This window comes from Manacus vitellinus, unplaced genomic scaffold (genome assembly GCF_001715985.3).
Source record: "Manacus vitellinus isolate BGI_N305 unplaced genomic scaffold, ASM171598v3 scaffold_0_pilon, whole genome shotgun sequence".
NCBI lineage: Eukaryota > Metazoa > Chordata > Aves > Passeriformes > Pipridae > Manacus > Manacus vitellinus.
The window spans coordinates 3130078-3155742 of NW_021938789.1; the positions used below are offsets into that span (position 1 = coordinate 3130078).

Sequence of the window (25665 nt, forward strand, 5' to 3'; positions counted from 1 at the left end):
TGGGTTTGGTTTGTTTTTTTTAACCCACTATGCTTAACAAAACTTAAAAGTTCCAGAGTATTCTGGTGTTTCTGAGTACTAGAGGTTATATTTCCCTGGGCTCACTTGCTTATCTGAGAGCCAGAACAGTTGAATTTAATTCTGCTGTGTGGGTGAGTCCTGGTATAGAAAATCTGTGTACTGCTGGTTATATGTGGGAAAACTTGCTGACTTGAAAAATATATTATACCTGTCTTGGATTCTTGTGTTTTTCTGGTAATAGTTTTAAGTTTTAGGCCTTGAAGTTACATACAATTATGTGTTAAATAACCTCACATACAAAAACTTTATTCTTACTAGGGAAGTAAGCTGTTGATCTCTTGTCTGCTTAGAAAACTTAGTTTTTTAAGCTGTACTTGGGAGAACTGTTTACTTGTTTTTATGTCAGTTTTGAATAAAGATTATAGGTTGTCATTGTATATGTGTCTTACTAGATAAGTTCAAAGGACTGAAAAATAATCAGAGATAGACAATTTTTTGACAAGAAAACCTTAGAATTACAGGTTCAGATCATAAAATACATCTTTTGGTGCAGAAATGAATGAAAGCTTTGAACAATATAGCCTGATTTTTGTGGGGTTTTTTCTTCCTAATTCATTACAATTTAGAAAAACAAGGAATTAAGCTATGTTATTTAAGTAATTAAAAATGGCTTAAATTCTGAGTTTCTGGATATTAAAACTGCATTATTAACTGAGCTGGTTAATCCTGCCAGTAGGTTGGAAAGAAGACTTTTTAAAAAGATTCTTGCCTTGGACAGAATTCTTTATTTTTTTTCTAACCTAGCTTATTTCTGGTTGTTTTATCGTTATAGGAAAATGAACATTTGAAGAAATTTCAGGTGACATGGGAATTGCACAACAAGCATCTGTTTGAAAATCTGGTATTTTCTGAGCCACTCTTGCAGAATAGCTTGCCAACGTTGGTGTCACAGCTAAGGTAGAGTTTGACTTTTGTTTTGTAATTTAAAGGAGAAATGAAAACACATGTTTGCAACCACAGCTTTTAAAAAAAAAAATCTGCTGCTAGAATTGAATAGGTAAAAAAATCCTTGTGGATCTGTCTTGAAAACAGTGTTGTTGATTGAGCAGGCTGCTGTCATAACTTGCTTGACAGAAGAATTACAACCCTAATCTGCTTATTTGTAGGTTACCCTGTAAAATGACAGCATCCCATGAAAATGCTGATGGTGTGACTGAATAGTACTGTTTTCACTTATCATCAGGCATTGCTGCTGTCTGTACAGCTCTACAGGAAAACTAAAGCCTCGTTGCCTTCTGCTTCCCATAGTGCACAAATAACTTAGTTTTAAGCAGTTTTAAGCAGTCTTGTCATTGGAGAAAGCAATATGTTTGTAGTTCTCAGGACTTCACCACTCCTGAGGCTTTAAATTGTATATTTTCCTAGTAGGATTTCTCTGCTTGTAATTTGTGTACTGGCAAAGTGTTTGGGTTTCCTGAGAAAGAGGTATTAATGAATAGAAATTTTATTCTTTATCCTAAGTCTGAACATTTTTGCAGTACAGTCATGGATAGTTCATGCTGACCTCTCAGTCTTGTTTCTGATGAAGATGCATTTATGCTCTATGTACATGTGTTTTAAAGGTATTGTCTTGGGTAATTTTCCATGGTATAAGAGCAGTTTGATTAAGTCTGTCACAAGAGATGTTGCTCACAGTGAATAAAGAAAATTTCTGATGAGTTCTCCTTTTGCTGATAGGTAATAGAAAGGAAAACAAGAAAAGACAAGAAAGCTTCATTGTTGCTGAGCTCAGCTAGATGTCTAAGGTCCCTCATAAGTTATTCAGTTCATTTACATGAGGCTGGGTTGGCACTAAAAGCTTTCCCTCTCCAGACAGCTAATTGTGTTGCTGTGTTCAACATCATGTTGTTCAGTTGCACTTTTTTCAGTGATCTGTATCTTCTTTTGTGGCCATCCTACAGTCATGTCCATGATTTCTGACAAGGCTTCTCTCCATCTCTTTACTCCAGCAATCCTGGCTATATCAAGACTCTTTATATTGCCTTCATCTGAAGAGCTGAGAATGGTCTCAGTGAAGTTTATGGTCTTTTCTTAACAAAAGCATTGGATTGTTTTAATTTACCTGTTGTGCTACTGCAAATAAACTCTGAGCAACAGAGGTGGTTTCTCTGTTGTCACTGTAGTGACAGCTCCATTCAGAGCTTACACATGATGAAGTCAGAATCTCTTCCTGTAGGAATTTCTTTTCCAGTGCATTTGTGTTCACTAAGTAGTTTATGTGAAACACCCTTAAACTTACAGTTTTGCCTAGGTTGGTTCACATGAGCATTTTTGAAAGGAGAGGTTCAGCACAAGCTTCCTGTTCCATGGTTTCTAGGTTTACATAGTGTATGTCTTGTTTTTCTTTGATTGTGTCTGTTTTCATAGACTCCCAGGATTTTATTTCTGAGTTCTCTGGATCTTGAAGTGAGAGAATTGGGTATCCTTCCCTGAGAAATCTTTCTGGAGGGTAATCATCTGCCTTCCATTGGGAATTGGTGGAGAAATGTTCCATCACAGAGGCCTCACATGGAGAAGCAGGGATCAGGCTAGTCCTCTAATCATTTGATCAACAGAGAATCATCTGTGTGCAGTAGAGAAGGTGTTACCAGTTTCTTTACAAAAGAACATTGGCCTCATTGCTTTGTCTTCCAAAGAACAGAAATGTGAAACGGCATTTAGGCATCTCAGCTTTGCTTAGATTTTGGGTGTTAGCCCTTTCTTTCATCCCTTACACAAAAAATTCAGTGATTTAAGTATCTCTGGCTCTTTCAAAATATGTAGTTGGTGTGCTATGGTTAGTTCCAAGGGTGTTTTATCAGATGTCAGACTAGAAAAGATGTTCACATAGGGAGGTTTAGACAGCATTCTTGTGGGGATGGAGGTTATAAACTGATATCAGATCTGCTGTGCCAGTGTTTCACATCTGAAACTGGTCATCTGCTCAGGGTAAACTACCAGGGTCTTAATGTGTTAGATCTTATTTGGCTACCCAGTCAGCATCTGTGGCTGGTTTAGGAGGCACACTCAGCTGCACAGTGTGCAGACCAGCTGTGAGAGCTGTCCATAGCTCAGCAAGAGTTGATTAATCAGCAGGGCTTCTAGGTCAGACACAGCATTTCATAAGGCTGTGTTTTCATAATCAGTATTTAAGGAAATCCAGTCCTTTCAAAGATAAGTTTCCAGTACTTCTGATGGTGGTGTCGATATGAAGAGTTCCTTAGAGGTTAAATATCTTGCTTGGTCAAGATGCTTTTGATTCCATGCAGCCGCTGACGTGCCTCCTACATCCAACAGACTGTTTTATTGGGGTTTGGTAATGAAACAACTGATACCTGGAGCTTCTCTGTCTGCTTTGCTTTCCCAGTGTTCAGGATGTTTGTACAGCTTCAGTTAAATGCTGTTGTCCAGAAAATCAAAATATGTGGGTATACAGTAAGACCTGTGTCAACAGGTACCACTTGTAAGATTCAGTTACTTTAAACTGAGCAACTCCTGTTAAGTTTTTTATGTATGTGTTATTCTTTTTATCACTTTTTTATACTGCAGTCCAGAAATACATTCCACCTCTGTGTACAGAATGGAAATATTACCTAGATTGTTGCTTTATACTTGCCTTGGGGGGGGAGACTGTATTTACTAATAACCTGTTAACCTTTACTCAGAATCACAATAAAAAATGACAGTGTAAATGCTGTTCTTTTGTGTTGCTAATCTAAATTTTTAAAAATTAAAATAATTTGTGCACAAGTGTTTGAAAGAATAGTGCTACACAGCAGCAGTTACAAGAACAAATTCTTGATTTCTGTACAGTAGGGGTCCTATTTTCACATAATTGCATGATATCAGAAAGACTTCAGAAAAGCAGTAAATTGTGGTCTAGTAATGTGAATTGACAGTGTTTACACTGATAGTAAGGGAGAGTCACTGTATACCTTGAAACTTCTTTTTCTACTCTTCCAATTGTAGACTTCCCAAGTTTTATTGTGCAGAATTGCTTATGCACCTTTCTTAAGTGGTTGTGTTGCAGGTTCTGGAAAGAACAACAAAATGAAACAAATTTGAATTTATTGGTGAAGTCACACTAACAGCTGTAACTTGGTGCTTACTGAGTCGTCTGTATGATTAGCTCTTCATTATACTTAATTGTCAAGTTAAAATTAAGGGATTAGTTCTTTACCAGGTGACAAACAAGACTGTGCAGTTCTTAGGTTGGGTTAACATCCTGCTGCAGTGAAAATCTGTAACAAACTTCCCTCAAATGCTGGAACTGGGCTTAAATATCACATTTTGAGATGCTTCAATTCTGGTGTTTTGGTACTGACGTTGACTTGCCATGCAACCTCTGTGCCTAATTAACTACTACCCAGTTTCTCCTTAATTACTTTGAGTAGTAGAAATGTTATAAAACTTCAGTTTATTTGCGTCAGTTGACTAGTCATTACGATTCAGTGTGCTTTAAACACATGTAGAATTTTGTCTTTTGTTATTTCTAAAGTCAACATATTGGGAGTTTGCATAGTTACTCAGGAAGCATTTTGTTGATGCCGTGCAAAGATGTAGAAAAGGATGTAAGTCTTTCTCCTGTTTCTGAGACTCCTCACAGAGACAGTCATCAGTGAATGGCATAATCATGTTTTTAATTCAGTGCTGCTCAAGTGCTAGTGAATAACTGCTTATATCTCACTTCCCTCCTTCTGCAGCACATTTCCCACCTGGAACTCCAACTCGTCTAGTAATCTTTTTAGCATTGGTCATGAGAGTTCTGCTTAACAAGCTTCTGGCTTTATTTTTATTATGTAGCTCTTCAGTAAATAGTCAACATGTATATTTAGCCCATAGAATTTTGAAGGATAAATATATCAAGCAACAAAATTTGCATGAATACAGCTCAGTATTTGTCATCTGGTTGCTCATGGAAAAGAGGCTCTAGCAATGTGGCACTTCCCACATTCTTGCTATTGTTGGTTACAGAAGATGGGAATAAGCAGTTCTGGGATATTTTTTGAAAAACTACTAAAAATAGTCCTCAACTTTAGGATACTAGCAGCTCTGTGGGCCTGGGTGTGTCAATAACTGCACTGTAACACCACTTTTTTTGGCTGGCAGAACTTAAAAGCGTGATTCTTCAGTGAAATGTCTCTTCTGTAACAAGTGCTGTTTGGACTTTTAGGCTTGGAACAACACACGATTCCTGTAGTGAAGATATGTATAGTACCTTGCTACAAAGGTATCATCAGCTGGAACAGGAAATGGGCCAAGTTGCTGAAGCATGGCTTGAATGCCAGAAAAGAATAGATGATTATGTTGATGAGCAGGTAAGAGTCATGCAGTCTCAAGACTGATTATGTAGGGAGTAGCCTGTTCGGGGCTGTGCCTTCAGCGAGGAATAATTTCTTTGATATTTTTATCCAGAGCTTTGAAGCAACAAAATGTAACTTTTTTCATTTATGTCATTCATTCCCAATAGAAAAGAACACTAACATACCAATACTTAATGCTGATTGTACAATAACTTCCTTAAATTGTTGAAGCAGATTGTATTGTCGTTGTTTAGAGATGGTCTTTGAACGTTTTTTAATTACTTTACCCAGTAAATTAGCCATAGGGAGAAAAAAAACAACTTATCCCACGGAACCCCCTAAGCTTCCAAAATAATAACTGCATTAAATGAAGCCAGAGGAAGATATTGCTTTTAAAAACTGTTGCATGTTGCATAGTGTGATGATGATCGTTGTACTGTTCTCAGAAAAGGAACTCCAATTTGTCTCCATACACAAATATTTGAGACCTCTGAAGTTGTCTTTTTATAAAGTATATGATCTGATAGCTGGTTCTTCTGAATTTGTGCTACATTAGAGAAAATAATCATGTTGTGCTGACTCCTACATTTTTCCAGAAAAATAGCTGTTTATTTTGCAAGTGGTTGTTCATATTCTTCAAAGAAAATTTCTCATGCTTTTTGTTTCATGCTTAAAGAACCTGATTTTCCTAAAACACCTCAGGATAAGGCTTTGAATTTAGTTCAATCTTAAGTGGTCTGAAAGAAATAATGTCTTGGAAATATCTGAAGATACAGAATTTTATAGAACTTTTCTTCTGTTTTGAAGTTTTATGAGCACTAGGAATATGGACATCCAGTTTGAGATTCAGTAATGTTATGTTACTTCTTATAGATAACAAACATATTTTAGTCTTACTGTACATTGTAAATGTCCTTCAGAAGCTGTTCCCTGTGCTGAAGATTTAAGTGAACTTATACCATTAATACCAGTACCTTCAAGATGGAGACAAGACATAACTAATTTTATTTTTAGAGATTGTTCTATATTTGGGGACTGCATCTGTGAGCTATCAGTTACAAAGTTTTGTCTTGGCCTGGCAGATTTTGTGCACCTAAATATTTGATTGCAGCTCAGTAAAATTTGATCATCTCACATTTTTTGCTACTAAAAGTGATTTTCCCCATAGTCTCAGGGTGTCATGGCTGTCTGATGCCTCTCTAGTAAGAAAAGAAACCCAGTTCATTTTGCATTATTCACTTATTTTTTTAAAAAAGTGGCCCTTCTGTAGAGTCACTTTCATATCAGGCTTCTGACTGGTGGTTCTGCATCATGCCAAAATAAAGTTCTTAACTGATTTTTTCTGTATTTCTTCATATCAAGTGACCATGCAACTGCCACAAGTGCTGTCTTATATAATTTTTTAATTTGCTCAGTGAAACCTGTATCCTGGTGCAAACAGACACCATTCTCCCAATAGGGAAAACTTAATGTGATGGCTTATTTCCTAATGACCAAAAATACCTGCAAGTGCAGGTAGGTAGAGGAAACATTTCAAAAATTTAAACCATCAAATTTTAAAGAAGATATTGGTATTTATATTGGTATTTATACGTAGAAAAAAGCATTTTCACAATCATACCTTAAACCCCATGTTGATGATAACTTGTGGTTTTACTCTCTTGATCAAAAATACATCATGCAATATGACCATCAAACCTGAGTTTGCAGTGATGTTTTTGTCAACAGGGTAGAAATCAGAAAGCCCTGCTGCTATAGAAACTGTGGATCTTAATAATGAACGTGCATTCACTGTTTGCTTGCCTCTTGACTTAACAAACTTGTGAGGTTTTATTGCTACTATTTGAAAGGTTAGAGGGGAAGGAAAGTGTAAGAATGGTTCTCATTTATCTATTGTGGAACTACACCCAAAACTGTAGACAAGGCATCAGCAGAGATAAGTAGTGGACTCTCCTACTGTGTGTTATGTTAATTGTTCATGGGAAACAAAGTTAATAGTTTTTTCAAGTGATTAAAATATTAGTTTAAGACAGTGTATGACAGCTGTGTCACACACAGACATGTAACTTAATACACTGCTGTACAACTTAATACACTGCTTTCATATCAGTGCCTGTGTTCATCACTTGTTACATCTGTGGAAGATCTTTGGAGTATCTGGCATTTGAATTTATCTCGCACTCCCTAGAAGAGTTCTCGGGCACGATGCGTGTGCTTTGTATTGCAGCTGCCCTGCTCTGCTGAAATAAATATTCGTTGGGGAAAAGAAAGAGGGGAGAGAAGTGATTTTCTATTATTTATGGAATCAATAACTTAAGATACTTGCATCCATGGAATATTGGAAAGGCTGCTAAGTCAGAAGTAGGAAATCTTGCGTGTCAGCCCCTGTTCCCGTTAATAGCAGAGTACCAACACTTGTACCACGCTGTTTGCTTTGACAGTTTCTTGGCAGGCTTGAGTAGGCAGCTCCCAGTTAATGCACTGGCTGTTTTAAAAAAGTCTTTCTCTGGCATTAAAAGTCTTCTCTTGTATATTGAATGTAGGTAGCTGTCTGATGGTGAGGATTCAGCTAGGTGGCAGGGCAACTAAACCAGGGAGTGTTACTCGGTTTAAATATAGCTCAGGGATTCTGGGAAGCTGGTATTGCACCCAGGATGAAATTTCTGGTGTTGCTGGCCACAGGCTCTGCAGTACCTCTTTTTTTTAAACACACATGGACACGATAAACTCATTTTTTTTGATGTTAACATAACCTCGCTGGAGCAAAGGAAATCAGAATCTGTAGTAGTAGTTAGAATATGATGCTGATCCTTTCAGAAATTAATTAGGCAAAATTTTACCACTTAATGCTGTTCCAGATCCCCAGCTTAAAATTTCATTTTCCTAAGTTAAATAATGATAATAACAATAATATACTTAGCTTAGTTGTTAGACTTTAAACTTTTGATCAAGTATGAATTCCTGGAGTCATGCTTTTGAAGAAAAAAAAGATTTCTAGTGGTATAACTAATGGCTCACTAACCTATTTTTATGAAGCAATTTGGTATATTCTATAAGGTAGTAGATTTATTTTTTTTAATTAGGTAAATGAAAAAAAGAAGAACTGTAAAAGATAACCTTAGGTAGTTGTTTCCTCACTGATGAAGTAGTGCTGTTAAAATGTTGTAAGGTACAACAGGAGGAGCTTTGTTCCTGCATTTTACTGTGTTAAAATTCACGAAAGTTTTTGCGTCCTGTCAGAGACAACTTTTTTGCTAAACCGGAAAAATATCATTTGTGTACAAAAAGTTAAGGGCTCTATGTGCATTTATGGTGATATGATTCAAGAGACAAGTAATTATAAAGTATTTTTCCAGCCTTAGCAAAATCAAGGAACATGAAAAACTTTGAGGAATAAATGGGCCAAATAGTGTTAGTCTAGGTCAGTACTTTTGATTCTTTTGACTCTTGGGGTGATAAGTTCCACATGTGGTACATCAGGCTTTGCACTTGAGCCTGTGTTGAGGCCTTGCCATAAGTCCTTTATCTCTAGATTTTAGTGGATTTTAATGGATCTGAGATGCTGAGTATTTAATGCCAGTCACGTTTTATTGAAAATGTTCTGCACGTATTTAATGAAGAGAAATATTAACATAAGGAGTAACAGTGGGAAAGTCTGAAAAGTAGTGTTAATGAATATGAACTCTTACGTTTAAGTAAATCTAATCAAATTATTAGCAAATAAAGTACGCTTCATATTGACTAAGTAAGTACTTGCAAAATAGTATAGATAAGCTAGGTTTAATGAAACTTAAATCAATTGACAATAATTTAGGTTTTCTATTGTTAAGTCAATGAGTTTTCCTTAAATTCTGTTTTAGATGGCAATGAAAACAAAACAACGCATGCTAAAGGAAGACTGGGAATTTTTTAAGCAGAGGCGTTTTATTGAAGAGCAGGTAGGATTTTTTTTTTTGTTATACCATTCTAAGTTATAATAATGCTACACATATATTTGTAAGATGCAAACAATGAGTGTAGTATATTGTACCAGTTCTGTGCAATCTAATTCTGCAACTATGCCAGGCATGAAATTTGATCAGCTAAAATACAGAAAAGTAAGATCCAAGAAGAGTAAGTAAAAGTATGTAATCTCACTTACTACAAGATAAAAAGATAAACCCATAGTTTTAGGATTAAATACCAGGTCTTTAAAACCTTTGTACAAAAGAAGGGGAATTTTTGCTGCCTTAGAGTGGAATCCAAAACAGCCAATACATTGAGTGTGGAGCTGTCTTAATTTGCTTGATAGGGAATATTGTGTTCAGGAGTTTGACAAATTCCTGTGTGTGCAGGATTGTGAGCTACAGTAGCAGGGCAGATGATTCCATCCCTCGGGACTTTGGAGATGGCTCCTGCATCTGTTTTGTGGGGGAAAAGGCTGAGCAGAACTGTATTTCTTTTTTTTAAGCTCTAACCAGACAGGGGCCAGTAGAAGTTCCTCACTTATTATAAAACTGCTGTTTAGGACTCAGTACTCTCTTCTCCAGCCTGGAAGTGCTCAAGTGTGCATCATGCTTTCCATAAGAGTACAGTGGGCTTTGGGTAGAGTCAACTCTGGATGGAGAACCTCCCCATTCCTGTACCAGTATGCAGCAAGAAACACTAGTCCTGAGCCAGAGAGTATGGCAGTACATTTTAATAAACTTAAGCTTAAATTGGCAATGTCTCAAAGCAGTCATCAGTAAGTACTTTTTCCTGAAAGGAAGCCTATGTTAACAATGCTTTTAGAACATCTGGTATACAGGTCTTCTCAGAGGACTTGAGGAAAGAATCCTCTTTTTCCTTGATCCTAATTGGCCTTAAGTGAGCTCTAAGACCATGGCTGCTTAGGTAGGGATCAGATCTGGGCATCCATAGAAGTGGGAGCTTAGGCACATCCTTGTTTAACCTAAGGTTTGTAGGTATCTAATGAAATTAGGTGCTTTCAGGATTAGACCTCTACCAGGTGGAGGTTATTTGGATTTTATTTTTTCACTAATGCAGTCAGGTCCTGTCTTGGGCAGCTACTTTGTTTCTTGACTCAATCCCATTGTGGCTACAAAATTAGTGCTAATTCTTCTTTGCCAGTTAAGGGTGAGTTTGCTTTCTCCGTTTGTCAGCAGTGTCCTTTTGTGCATACCATGAAACAAGACAAGAACTGCTCAAGTTCAGAGTGCGTCAGCAGAAATACCGTGCAAGATGTACGTACGAATGAGTCAAGGAGATGGACTTGTCCACTTTGCTATTTCATAGTAGAAACATACTTTATTTAAAGAGTCTCAGTGCCAAATGTTTGTTGTTTGTAACTTTGAACTTTTTCCTTTTTCACCCATGATCAAAACGCCACCTTCATGAAATTATTCTGAATTGTTCTGCTTTTAAATTATTTTGCCCAAAGAACCCCTGTTGATTATGTAACTTGTCATTATGTGCCATTGAATTTTTAATGGAAAGACTTGCACTACTAAAACACTGCCTTTACCATTTACTTCAGCTTAATAACAAGAAAGCACTAGCTGGGGAGAACAACTTCACAGACACAATGAGACACATGCTGTCATCACGTTTGAGCATGCCTGACTGTCCCAACTGTAATTATAGAAGAAGGTGAGCTGATGTTTTTAGTTTGGAATCATAATAAAGCATAACTTTCTCGTTCAAGGAAAAAAGAAATGCATTACTGGAACAAAGAATGTGGTTACTTTAAATCATTGCTACTTAAACAAGGTCACAGAAACATGTAATCTTAATTCTTGAACAGGTGTACTTGTGATGACTGCAGCCTTTCACACATTTTAACGTGTGGCATCATGGATTCCCCTATAACGGATGATATCCACATTAACCAGTTACCACTACAAATTGATTCTGCTCCGGATTATCTGTCTGAGATCCGCCCACCCAGTATGTCTTCAGCAAGTTCAGGATCAGGTTCCAGCTCACCTATCACAATTCAGCAACATCCCAGACTGATCCTCGCAGATAATGGTTCTGCACCAACTTTGTAAGTTCTTTTCTCTGTTCTCAGTTTTTGTAGTGAATTGGACTTGAGCAGGCAAGTGGCATTGGCAGGCTGTTGTTATGTAATGTTAGTTTTGCCTCCGAAAATGATTTAATAACAGTACTGTATTCAGCCAACCACAACTCGGGTGCTGTATGTGCGCTAACATACATATATAAAAAAATCCTGTGAAGTTCTTAAAAATTTCTGAAGATACTGACTTACCAATATTGCTAGAATTGTGTGTAGTGTGTGCTTTCCTGGTTAGCAATTACAAGGACATCAGATACATATCTAATTTAGAGGATCATTTTAAAATGTCACATTTTCCTGGACTGAGCAAGGGAACTGGTGTTCTTTGCTTTGGAGGATTGTCATTTCATATAAGTCAGTTTACTTCCAAGAAAGCCTTTTTTTTTTTTTTAGAAGGCTTTTAGGATTGTTGAAGTTGTGTTAACCCGAGTCATTAAAAATGATTGTCTCTATCAGAAGTATCTGCCACCCCCTTTCTTATACTCTGATCACAACCATCAAGTTTGAGGATTAGTCTAATGTAAACTCCCACCCCTTCATAATTCTGAAGAATTAGAGTTGCTTGGTGGGTTGGCTTTTGTATTGGGTATGTGTACAGCTAACCAGGAGTCTCCTCTGTCATGTGATATTCTAAAAGAATACTTTAAAAAAACCACCCAGCTTTGGTACTGGTGGGAACACTGATGAAATACTTGCTGTAGGTACAGTCAAGGAAATTTGCATTAGTGTTCCATGTTAATATGGTGTGATGAACGAGGAGAGTGCCAATGTGTGAGGTGTTTCTGATGACTGTCACTCACTAAGTTCCATTTCCTCTAAACGTTTATCTACCAGCATCAATGATTTAATCTTCCGTAACAGGACTTAAGTTTCTGATCCCATTCAGGGAACACTTGAAAACAGATTTTGTGGTGGTATGTTTAGCTGTGTATTCTTAAGTGTGTGCTTTGCCATTTCCATAAACTCTCACTAGTTTTGGTGCTGAAATGTCAAAAACTGTTCAGTTTGTCTCTTTAGAAGCTAGTTCAGTTGAATCCAAGTATTATTTACTGTCAGAAGCCTATTTTTAGGGAAGTACCACTGCTCCCTGGGGAGGTGCCATCTTGTGTCTCATACTATCTGCTGTGTTTTATTTCTTCATTGCACATTTGAAATATGCCTGATGGTGCCGTCATGTAATTAGATTTTGGCACAGTATTTTGTGGAATGCAACAAGATAAAGTGTGCAGTTTAAGAACTCTTCTAAGAACTCTAGGTTGTTGTAGCAACACGAACTAGCCAATCTTTGCAACATATCCCTGGAGTGAGTAATTAAACATGCAGGTTCTTTTACTAGCTATCTGTATGGGAAGCCTAGCCGTGATGTATGGCAAAAAATTCCATTAAGTATTTTAGAGCAGATTCTGAAAAGCAGATGTGGGGTTGTCTACCAACTAGTTGCTGTTGAGAAATTTAAGAGTTACTGTGGTGTGTTCAGTGTTCCCTACTTACTGGTTTGACATTTAATATGTGGAAAAACTTGAATTTTATATTGTATTTTTTTCCACATCACAATTTCTGTAAATGAAATCATTGGCATGAGGCTCTTTCCATCAAATTAAAGGTCATCCGTATCCTGTGATTATTAATTCCATAGATTCTTGCTCAGAAAGCAGTGGTGGAAAAATGTTTTACTAAAAACCAGCAGAGAATCACATTTTTGATCGAACTTGTTGTTCAGACACGCGACTGCTACATTCAGTAGGATTTATATGGCAGTTTGCTTGATTTTACTTGCTTGACAGTGTAGGTTCAGTTGAACAACTTGAGAGACCATCCTTTGATTCCTAATCTGAACATTTATACGAGGGATACTTTCAACTTCATTTCATTTTGGTGTTTTAGCTGCTTTCACTGTAACTGAGGTTACTGAGCACTGTGATTTATTGAAGCCTCTTTTCCCCTCAGTGGTAGTGATGATGAAGATGTTGCACCATTATCAGCAAAGTTTGCTGATATCTACCCCCTGAATAACTACGATGATGCAGAGGTTGTAGCCAACATGAACGGAATTCACAGTGAGCTGAATGGTGGAGGTGAAAATATGGCATTGAAAGATGAGGTACAGCATTTCCAGTGTCCTGTCTTTTTCTGGCAGTTGGATGTGCTCACTGGGGAAAGGCCTGTCCTTCACTCCCGTGTTAATGACTTGATGTTTTCCAGTCTCCTCAGGTGAGCAGTACGAGCAGCAGTTCTTCAGAAGCAGATGATGAAGAAGCAGATGGGGAGAGCAGTGGTGAACCACCAGGGACTCAAAAGGAGGAAATATCTCTAGGAAAAAGGGCTTTAAGGAAAGATGAAACAAAAATGGATAGTCCACCACCTTCTTACCCCAGTCAACAGGTATAGTCATCTAAAAGCAACCCTTGTACTAATTTAATTTCTGAAATGTGGCTGCTTGAATGAGAAGACATGTATATCATCAATTATTTCCTTAACTTTTAAAATATTAAGTTATCAATGGTTAAGTATGACATGTAAAATATTTTTCGACTAAAGGTTATATTGTCATGGCAAATATCTTCCTGTAGTCAAAACCTGAAAAATGTTAAGTCATATTGAAGGTGGCTTCAGTTAAAAGGGTAAAAAACTTATTCTTGCCTGTATGAATGAGAGACATTAAGGAGCATTTCTGTTTGGAAGTTTGACCTTTGTCTTTGCTAAATATTAATGTTATGTTATTTGAAATTAATTGGGGGATGTTACAAGTACTTAGTTAACATTAAGTATTTTTTAATATTATATTTGAGGATTAACCTTCCCCATTGAAAAACCCTGGGTATTTAAATCTATTGCATGACTTATGTCATGGGGCTTGGTGTGTGTGATTTTGTTTGTTTTTAATGGTTTAAGATTATTAAGCTCTTGACTGTAAGGTCACCAGACCACCCAGAGAACCATGCCCAGAATATCTGCTCAGCCAGGAGTGGTGTTCAGTTTAACAGCTGAGCGCCAAGGCAAAGTATCTGATGGATTTGCTTTTGTAGTTGGGTGGCTTTTAATCTGAGTTGCCACACAGCTATGACACAGACTCACTGCTTTGAAGGGAGAATGTTACTTTTATTTCTTACTGTACAAAAGAATCCACATTGGTGCACCTTTGAGGGCTTAGACAACAGTCATCTCCCAGTAGGTGTTCTCCTCTGGTTAGGATGTTTGTAAGACCTTCCACTGAAAGTATTTTCTCATGTGTTAAGAGTAAACTGATTTTCTTTCAGCAAGTATGTAGAGGTTTTTTTCTGTGTATGGTTGACCAGTGGTGTACTTACATGGGGTGAGACCTCTGTCAAACTAGTTTGAAACCAGTGAAGAGATTCTGCATTTGTTGTGGAAAATCAAATGAGATTATGTAAGTCTACTTGCCTTAGGGAAGCAAACTAAAATGCAAAATAAAAAGATGGATTTAGCCTTTCACTTTTTTGATTTTTTTTATGGAAAAGGGATTTTCTCAGAATTATTCTGGGGAACTCGTAGTGATTTTCTTTTTTTAGTCTGATCTTCTAATCAGAGCTGAGTGAGTATAGTGTTGTATTTAAGTGATTAATTTCACTGGTACATGTCATGTGCATTTGAGATTTTTTGGCATTGTCTCTCGGGATTGCTCATTTATTCAGTATCTCTGTCTCTCTTTGGATTCCTTTTCAGTACGCAAAGGTTTGTCAGAATTAGGTTTTGAGTCTCATCATTCTGTTTGACTTCTTTTTTCCATTTTTAATTTTTAGTAGATTAGTGTTGGTTTCTTAGTAATACTATTCCTTTTTGAGAGAGTTGGGTTTTTTTCTTCTTTATACACCAAATTAATTTAATCATTGTGTTTGGTTTATAAAATCTTTTGTTCTTAAAATATATCTCATCTTAAAGGCTTTAATGCTTTTAGGTGGTAATGAAGAATTCCCTGCTTCTAAGAGGAAGGCATATTTAAGAAGAATATCACCTGTCAATTCTTTTTTAGAAATGTAATTAGCTAATGTTACATTTTTGGAAAAATGTGTACTTCCATATTGCTGGGAAAAAGAGCAGTTGGGAAGTGGTCCTGCTGTTGCTTCTGATAAAATTATCTTTCAGTGAAATATCAGGTGACAGTGGCAGCAAAAAATACTGAGCTGAGAGAGGTAAATGGAACTGCTCTTTCCTGGGCTGCTTTTTTTCTAAAGTCTTGAGTCCTTTTGAGACAACAGAGGCTGATAATACCTTGAGATGAGTAAAAGTTTCTAAGAAGGTGTGGTTGGTGGGATTATGAATTTTTTCATGAGAAATGTCAGCTTCACACAATCACAGAACTGTTGAGTTTGGAAGGGACTTCCGGAGATAATCTAGACCAGCCTTCCTGCTCAAAGCAAGATCATCTAGAGAAGGTTGATCAACACTCTGTCCAGTTGTGTTTTGAGTATCGTCAAGGATGGAGGCTCCAGAACTGCTGTGGGTAAATATGTTCCAGTGTTCAACCACTCTCACACATCAGTGGTTAGGGTGGAATTTCCTGTATTTCGCTCTCTGCCCATTTCCTCCTGTCCCTTTCATGGGACACCACTGAGAGGAGTCAGGCTCCATTCTTTGTACTTGTCTCTTCCCCAGCCAGTCAGCGAACACACATGGATAAGATCCCCGGGTCTTCTTTGTTGAGGCTGAACAATCCTAGTGATCTCATTCTCTCCTTGTTTAACAGATGCTTCGAGGCCTAAATCATCTTTGTGGTCCTTCAGTGGCCTCACTGCAGTGTGTCCATGTCTCTCTCATACTAGGGAGCCTAGAACTGAGCCTGGCACCAGTCTCACCAGTGCTAACCAGAGTGGAAAGATTGCTTCCCTTGGCAGATTCTGGCCGTGCTCTGCCTAATGCAGCTTAGGACTACTTCCAACTTTATCAGCAAATCAGCCTTTATCACTACTTCCTACATGTACTTTTTTCCGTATGCTTGGAAAATTGTGGACAATATTTATCCAATTCAACTTTTTCTTTGTATACTGGAGTAATTAATTTCCTAGTAATGATCAAGCACTGTCAAGGCTTGTATCAGTATTTTGTATGAGTGTTTTGCTTGTTGTCACTGATCATGGACATTAAATGTCTGTATAGTATGAAGTGCTGTCAGTTTTAGGGTATTCTTAAGTAAGATAAAGATCCTTCATTAATGCTTTCACTTTACTACAAGGCTTTTCCATTGGTATTAGACAAAATAATTTTGTGGATGCTCTGAAAATATAAATTGATGTATGCATAATGAAATAATGATTACTAAGTTTTTACTGTCTGTTGAGTAGATTGAATTTTTTAATTGGTTCTTTTTTTGGTTATGGTTTTGTTGTTTTTTTTTTTACAGGCTGATCAAGGTCCAAATGCTTGTGAATGTCACGTTTGCAAACAAGAAGCCTCAGGACTAACAGCCCCTGCACTTGCAACTGGAAGGCTGCCTGCTGGCCACCAGTTTATGAATCCTGAAAAACCTGCACATCCTGCACTTCATCTTTATCCTCACATCCATGGGCATATACCATTGCATACAATTCCTCATCTGCCTCGTCCACTTATTCATCCCACCTTGTATACTGCTTCTCCCTTCACACACAACAAGGTAAGCCTGATGAAGGACAGGGATGCATCCTCATCCCAGGAAAAATGCTGTACATCTGAACAAACCAGCATGACTGACTACCAGTCAACAGTGAAAAGTTGCTTTACATTGTGGTTTGTTTATAGTATTCCTTTTGTGAGGAATAGTGAGGGGTGGGGAATTAGACAGGTTCAGAACTGGGTGAAGATTTGGTACAGAAGGGCTAAGGATAGTTTTTGTCAGGAAGACTGATAATGTCTTTACTGTGATTAGAAAGTGTGTTGAGTCAAATGAGTCTTGAATGGTGGAAAGAGTGATGGGACTTTAGTCAGTGTAATAGGACTAATTAAATATTAATTTCATTTATATCAGAGGTCAAAATTTAGTATTCCATTTTGGCAATAATATTCTGAGATTTGTAGTTCAAAATGTTAGTGATATTTTCTTTTTTTTTTTTTTTGAGAAAGCAGAGGCATAGGAGCCTTATTTGTAAGTTTTGTTGTGCTTTGAGAGAACTTGCATTTTTGCAGGTTCTGCAAAATTCTTTTGACCTTAAACTTGGTAATTAACAAGAGAAAGATATGGAGCAAGAACTGGGACCAGGTGGCAGCTTTTGAGAAGTAGGAGTCAAAAACCAGAGTTACTATTAACGGGATGTTAATAGTAACACACTATTTAAATGAGTTGAACTGTGGATGCTGCTGAAAATGGCAAAGCCTTTGTCATTAGATACATATTCTTATTGTCTCCCTTTGGTCTGATCCAGTGATCCTGTGGTTGTAAGGAGAGTAAATTAGCTCACCAAGATGACTGTTACTGACTCTTACTTTCCTCCTTAACATCCACTTATTTTCTTTTTTCCTGTCTTATCAGTGTCCCTTGCTTTGTTGCAGTGTGCCAGCAACAACTGCTACTGTTCTTCTGAAACCCCATTAAGTGGTTTTTTGCACTCATGTATATGAATTTTCTTTAATGCATGTTATTCCAGCCCCTCCCACCTTCCCCATTAGTCAGATAATGAAAATTCTTCTGTATAAAGAAATGAGATAAGTAATTTGTTTGGCCATGAGTGTTTAGGCTTTCATGTCTGAAATGTCATTGGACTCAACTGGTATTTTTAATATCTTTATCTACTTCTGCATAGCTTTTCATTGCATCAAATCTAGTGCAAAAATAGAATAAACTTGCTTTTCCTTGCCTTTTTTTAAAGCAGGCAGTAGTTGAATATAATGTTTGAATTGCATAAGGTCTGTAGGAGAAATTACATTTTAGAATGTAAATAAACAATTTCAGCCAGAAGAAATGGGGTGAGCCAGAACAACTTGCCTCTATAGGAGAAGAAAGTGTATGCCCTCCCCCTTTTTTTTTTTCCAGTTGCTTCTTAAAATGAAAAGGTTTATTCTTTGCCTGTTAATTTAAAGTCAGGAACCTGTTAATACTTGGAGACAAAAAAAGCGGAAGAAAATAATCAACTTTTTTATGTTTTATGTGTTTTATTTCTTTTTCTCTTGCCCTTATTTTCAATGCTGAAGTGTTTGTAATCCCTTTTGCACAATTGTGTAATGTGGTAGTGATTGGCATGTCAGAGAGGATTGGTTTAGGCAGCTTGGGCTTTGGAAGGTAGTAATTACTGACAAGTTCTACATTCATACAAATAGTGTTTTTAATTACATATTAACACAAATATTTTTTGAGATTTGGATGTTTATATTCATCATTTAGCTGTATCTAAAAGCAGTGTTTTTGAGTATAAAACATACATTACATACAATCTGAAATATATTATTTGCATTAATAATCAACAAATCAGGTTTTTTTATCATTCTTGGAAATATTGTTTATTATGCTTTTTATAATGCTTTTCACAGTTAAAACACTGTGATTTGAATATTGCTGTTGGAGTGACTGTGTAAGCAAACAGAATATTAATGAGGAAAATACTCTTTATTTTTGTAGGCATTACCACCAGCTCCAGTTCAGAATCATACAAACAAGCATCAAGTATTCAATGCATCTCTCCAAGATCATATTTATCCAAGCTGTTTTGGGAGCACTCCAGATTGGAATAGCTCTAAATTTATAAGTCTTTGGGGTTCAGAGATGATGAATGACAAGAACTGGAATCCTGCTACATTTTTGCCTGACACAATTCCTGGTGAGGGTTTGTTACTACTTCACACTGAGTAGTTAAAAGCCTTGTGTTTTATAGGGGTTTTTTTCAGGAGCATCGTGGTTTTATAAGATGAGATTCTGGCAGATTTGCTGCCACTTCTACTACAGTGGGGCTGAAAATTGAAAAATAAATTCTTATGTACTGGGGAGAAGATGGTAAAGGCAGAAGAATAGCATGCTGTTTTTCATCTATGGTCATTGTAGAGTTATGGTTGTCTTCAGAAGTTTAAGACTGTAGAGAAATGGGAAGTAAGGAGAAAGTTAAATAACTTCTAGAATTCTGCCACAAAGGCCTGCCTTATTTCTACAGGCTAGTAAGAGCACTGGTAACATGGTACTACATCCTCCTTCTTATAATGCACAGAGATAACTGCATTGTCATTCAGAAAGACAGAGACATAAATCAAGAAAAAGATTAATTTAAGCGAGGAAGCCTTTGCAAACACTAATGGTTAAAGTGAAAGAGAATAAAAGAGAAATTACAGAGAGAAAGAAAACTTTCCAGTCGCATCACAGCAAATATTATAATGCCTTTTTTATTTCATTTGACTCATATGAAAAGGGAAGTTTGGGTTTGTGTTTTGGCTTTTTTTTTCAGGCTGATCTGCTGCTAACTTGTGTCAGGTTACTACAGTGATATTTAAAAGGAAAGACATTAAAAACATCCAGAAAACTTCCTCCATAGGATAGCTCATCCATTTACAAATGTAGTCATGGGTAGCTGTTCCAGCAGATGGGTGGTGGCACATTTGGGTGGAAGGTCTATCACAAAGGTGTTACTGTAGTTAACTGGAATGTCAAATAAATAAAGATAAGATTTATCATGTTGTACTGATAAAAGGATATGTTGTTTGTGGTTATAATTGTTGCATGGCTAACCTGGACTTGAGATATTAAGATTATATACTTAGCATGTAAAATGGTGTCCAATTTTAATTTTTTAATTCTAAATGGATGAAGATATCTGTAGCATCTTTGCTGCTTGTTAACACATATTTAGTAGTCTTCTTACAATTGTAACTTTAAGGTTTGTGATTTCTGCTCTGTGACTTCACAGCACTTTTTGTTACATCTCCATTATCTGGGGAGGAGGAACGGGGAAAGGAGAATTCCCTTCACTAATCATACTAAGCCAACACTAACAAAATATATCTTTGCTTGTCTGCTTCTAAATTAATGAATGCTTAATTCTAAATCCCATAAAGACAATTCTGTAATTCTGTGATTCTGAATTACTATGTGTGTTTCAATTGAAGGGAGTGATATATTAGCACCAGCACTCTCAGAAATAAGACCCGAAGCACTTCCTACTACATCTAGCAATGAAACAACAGCAGTTACTGACAGCAAAGAGAAAAAAAATGCTGCAAAGAAGAAATGTCTGTACAATTTCCAGGATGCCTTTATGGAAGCTAATAAAGTTGTCATGGCAACTTCTTCTGCCACTTCTTCTGTCTCCTGTACAGCAACTACGGTGCAGTCAAGCAGCAACCAATTCAAAGTATCATCCAAGAGACCTTCATCAATAGGTAAGCATGTGTAATTCACATACAGCTTTAGTAACTGGCTCGAGTACCTTTAGCTAATCATGAAGATTTATGTATGTGTTTCTTTTGGTTATATTGTATCTTGATGATTTTCGTCAATGGCTGTTGTTATTACTCCTGAGTTAGTCTCTGTAATCCTGGATTAAAGAACTTTGTGAAAGACCTTGATGTCAGGGTTTGAAACTGGTAATAGAAATGTGTTGAAATACTTCTGATTTTTAGAGAAACTGAGAACATCCAACACTTCATATGATTGTTTGGGTAGTTAATGGAGACCTGTTAATTATTTTTAATTGTGTTTTCTTTTCCTCCCCAATTCAGGTGAAGTGTTCCACAATATTAATAAAGAGGACCATAGACATTCTGCACCAGTTGCACCACGAAATAGTCCTACCAGTTTAGCATCCCTTCCTTCACTGTCTCCTGCTGCACTGTCTCCAGCCTCTACACCACATCTTCCAAACCTTGCTGCTCCTCCTTTCCCCAAAACTGCTGCAACAGCCCCTGGATTTGTGGATCCTCATTCAGGTCTTTGTCCTACTACAGTTGCACCTCCTACTTCAACCACAGACAGCTCTGCAAGTGCCCCACCAAGTGTCTGCAGGTAAGTTTGGTGTGGTTATTCTTGTTTTTTACAATAGAAGGGAAATGAAAATACAGATACCTCTTCTCCTTTGCCTCTGGTTGTAGTGTGAAAGAAGAGCTGTCTGTGTGTTCAGCAAATGAAACTGAGCACAGATACTTAGTATGGAACTTGGTGTGAGACTTCACAAATACTATTTCCATTGCAGAGTCTAGTTACTGAATTTAGAGTCCTAAAAACAAATGTTTGCTCACTTTTAGAAACATTACCTGGGGATACACGAGTCCAACTCTACTTTTTTTTTACTCTGTCATTGCCAGTAGTGATTGCTGCTGCTGAGACACAAACCTGTTGTATAATGTACCAGTTTTCTGTCATTTTGGCACTACGTGGCAAGCGGGAATGGAAAGCTGTGAAAACTTATGGAGTCTGTAATTTAGCTCAAAATATGAAAAGGTCATATGTGGTCTTGAAACCTGCCGCATGGTAGCACATTTTCCTGACTACACTCAAGACTTCTTAGGTATCAGTCCCACCATTTATACAGTGGTTATAGTGTGGAAGGATGTGATTTCTAAAGGTTGTCAGAGGTCTGGGAGCTTGGGAGGAGTTTGGTGGAGCTGTCTTCTGGTAGTGTTCTGTATTGTGGAAGACTGACAGTGGTGCCAACTATTTGATAAGTCTGGAGGGTGGAGGCAGAAAAGCAGCTGAGTCATTGCTCTAAGGGCTCTGTGACCTGTAGGGCTGTGATCATGGATGCTGTGAATGTAGCCTTCTGGCTACTATAGGTTTTCAGAGGAAGATGCAAGGTTTAGGTAGAGTTTGGTAACTGCACACCTAAAGTGCTTCTAAAAATGCCCTTATTTCTGCTATCAACTGGTTTCATTGGTGGTGTCACAAAATAAGTAACTGTTGTTTCATACATGAGAATTTATTGCTATTTTGTAAAGAAATTTTCTGGTGCAGGGAGATAACTGAATATGGGCCATTGAACACAACAGCCAACTGTTCTCATCATCTCCAGGTGCTAACTTGATATTTTTAGTTTGTAAAAGAATGAACTGGGAGACAACAACCCAGAAGCAGTGATTGCATTCTGGGGAAGGGGAGTGAGGTTAGAAAGAAGATTTATATAAATTTGGTAGGCAAGACAGATTATGGCCTGTTTTCACCTTTCTAACATAAACAAGGAAATGCTAGTCCTAGACAAGTGAGGGGGTTTTTTAATACTGCTTTCTTTTGAAGAAAAATCACATCAGTTTTAGAAGAACTGGACAGTAGATATGTTGGGTGCACAGTTATACAGAGCTCTGGAGGAAATCAACTGCCCTGTACAGGCTTATTGAAGAGACATACTAGTATTTCCTCTTCAAACAGGGTAATGGGAACATTTTTGTTTTAGCTGACCTTGGGTTTTTTATTTAAGTCAAGAGCTTGCAAATCAATCTAAAACCAGGGAATTTGCAACTGCAAAGCTTTCTTCAGACCACAAGCGATGAGATGGGCAACAGTTTCAAAAGCATTAATTTAAAATATCTAGAATCACTACTTCTGAAATACTTTTACCTGTTGAAAGCCAGGAAGAACAGTTCCAAAACTTATTCTTACTTCTACTTGTTCAGTGAGTCACTAGGTTAATTTTTTTATAAACCTCTTTCCCAAGTATCAGTTTACCTTCTGCTTGGTTTGGAATGTCTCCATTTGCAAACTAGTGGATGAAGGCTTTAGGGTTGGGTACAATACTGGTGCCTGATATCCCAATTTGAGAATCATTGTTCCTGGTAGATGTACATATAAATGTATGTGGTTGGTGGTTTTTTGTTTTGTTGTTTTGGTTTTTGTGGGTTTTTTGGTTTGGGTTTTTTTTTTTTTCAAATACCTTCTCTATTATCATTAGAGTTTTTATAAGCTTTTTTTTAATTTAATATAGTGATCCTGATTGTGAGGGCCATCGCTGTGAGAACAGTAACACGTATGATCATCAACAGTATGATGGAGAGGAGAGCCAAGATGAAGATAGTTGTTCAGAGCATAGCTCCAGTACCTCAACATCCACAAATCAGAAGGAAGGAAAATACTGTGACTGCTGTTACTGTGAGTTCTTCGGCCATGGAGGAGTAAGTTGTTGTATTTTAAATTGCTTTTGTTTGGTCTTTTGTCACTTACTCATCATTGATTGCATGTGATTTATCAGACTGCAACTAAGGGGGTGGCATTGGAACTCACTCAAGAGAAGTTGTAAAAGGACTTAGAAAGTAATTTTCCTTTGAAATGAAGAATTGAAACAAACCTTTACAGTTGAAAACATTCAAGAGCTATAAAAATGACTAAAAGATTTAGGAAGCAACTGACTTGGATAATAGATACCATGTTTGACTGAAACTGCAGACAGGGTTATTGAGCCATTTCAATAACTTTACAAAATTCATGCACTCATCTGTAGTACTGTAATTATAATAAATGTGATGAGTTTGGGTAAAAGTACACTTTATATAGGATATTAGTTTACATCTTTGTGGCAATTTACGAACCATTTCATCTTTGTGGCAATTTATGAGCCATTCTCCCATCTGTAAAAATACCAATCCTTGAAGTATTCACTTAAACTTGATTTAAAAAAAAAAAAAAAGGAAAAACACCTATTCTTACCTAGAATGTAGGCCATGGAAGTTTGAATTATATTTTTATCCAAGGAAAGCCCAAACTGCATTTTCACTGTTTTCAGAGTTACAAACTGTTTTCTTTACTGGTGTATTTTGATAGGCACTGACGTGTATTTGTATTTAAAGGATGTTTTGAAGAAATTATGAAGTTCTAATGCATGCAGGTTATACAGAATCTTTTACGTTCTTTATTTTAATACTTTAGACTTTATTTGAAGAATCCATAAGTTAACTTCATACCAGCAACATGTCTAGTGAAGTCTTGTAAACATATATTTTCAATTGCACAAATGAAATGCTAAAAGCTGTCAAGCTGCCATATGTAGTTTTTTCTTTAAATGTAAATCAGTGTATAATCTGTTTTAATAATCAGCTCAGTAGTAGAATTTGAGTCACTGGCACTTTTCCCATTTGAAATAAAAGCTCAGTTTGTAGGCCATGGATTGCATCAAATGCAGTTTCATCTTGGTGCTTGAAGTGAATTAAAAACCCCTGTGGCTGAAATGGCAGGGAGGGGATACCATTTCTCCTTGTGTGTTCCCACCATGTTCAAGGTTTATCTGTGTTTGATAGTTACCTTTGTTTTGCTGGTTTAATGAGTTGAACTGGTGTAGCTGCAAATAGATGGGCACCAGGTCCAGTACAGGAGGGGAGAGGGTAAGGCGTCAGGAGGGGAGGAGGAATGAGGGAGCTGAGAGGCAGGAGCAGTGAGTGGGAATACAGATATAAAACATGATGCAAGGATTCCACTTGCAGCAGTGTTAAGTTATTGATGTGACTCTGCTGTAGGGGATGCTGGCACAGAGCAAGATAATCAGCCCTTCACAGTTATAGCCCAGGGGCCCGTGTAGCCCAAACTCTGAAACAGACTTCATAGAAAATAAAAACAGCAAATGTCTGCTCCTTTCAAATTCTCAGATATGGTATACCAATCACAGAGGAATACGGAAATCTCTTTTCTTGCTTTTGAAAATTTCTTTGTCTTCTCACTCACGTGATCCTCTTCAAGATCAGTCATTCTTTCAGTTGGAAAACGTAGTTCACAAGCCAGCACCATGTCTGACAGGTCTGTTGCTGGTCAAATTCACTTTTAGGTGCACCTACAAACAATGAGGAGTTTGATAGTCAGCTTTGGACCTTCCACATTATTTGAAGGTCTCAAAAATTCCTAAATCTCAAAAGTATTAGGTCAGTGAAATTTTTCCATTTGGTCACTACATTTTTGTCTTGTGTCCTTCAGCCTCCGGCTGCCCCAACCAGTAGGAATTATGCAGAGATGCGAGAAAAACTTCGTTTACGTTTAACAAAAAGGAAAGAAGAGCAGCCGAAGAAGCCAGATCAGATCTCTGAAAGGGAAAGTGTTGTTGACCATCGAAAGGTGGAAGACTTGCTACAGTTTATAAACAGCTCTGAAACCAAACCAGTAAGCAGTTCTCGTGCAGCCAAGCGAGCCAGACATAAGCAAAGGAAGGTAAGACATGAAAGTACATTTATCCTAGACCCCATGTTTTTGAATCTGTGCAGTCTCTGTAAGTATGCCACTGTACACTGAATTTATAATAGTGCTGTAAGTGTTTTCTGCATAGTTTATGGTAGACTGCCTGTTTGTTTCCACACAGCCAGCTTACCTGTTCTGATGCTACCTAAGGAGTTACGGTAGTAGACGGGGAATATTCCTCACAGTGTCATTTC

At 37.2% G+C, this 25665-nt stretch overlaps 1 protein-coding gene across 4 annotated transcripts in view; it reads left to right on the forward strand.

Moving 5' to 3' along the window:
* The window catches only part of FAM193A (family with sequence similarity 193 member A), a 45391-nt gene that overhangs the window by 10501 nt on the left and 9225 nt on the right, over nt 1–25665 (forward strand). Inside the window, exons 6-19 of one of the 4 annotated variants that reach the window (XM_018088802.1) lie at nt 854–978; nt 5234–5378; nt 9224–9301; nt 10505–10585; nt 10879–10991; nt 11146–11388; nt 13366–13519; nt 13621–13800; nt 16778–17029; nt 18965–19163; nt 20437–20709; nt 21049–21331; nt 23241–23427; nt 25214–25444. In XM_018088802.1, coding sequence (XP_017944291.1) covers nt 854–978; nt 5234–5378; nt 9224–9301; nt 10505–10585; nt 10879–10991; nt 11146–11388; nt 13366–13519; nt 13621–13800; nt 16778–17029; nt 18965–19163; nt 20437–20709; nt 21049–21331; nt 23241–23427; nt 25214–25444 — 2544 coding nt within the window. The remainder of the gene's footprint in view (nt 1–853; nt 979–5233; nt 5379–9223; nt 9302–10504; nt 10586–10878; nt 10992–11145; nt 11389–13365; nt 13520–13620; nt 13801–16777; nt 17030–18964; nt 19164–20436; nt 20710–21048; nt 21332–23240; nt 23428–25213; nt 25445–25665) is intronic. The other 3 variants (XM_025896359.1, XM_008920931.2, XM_025896363.1) reach the window with 3 other exon arrangements.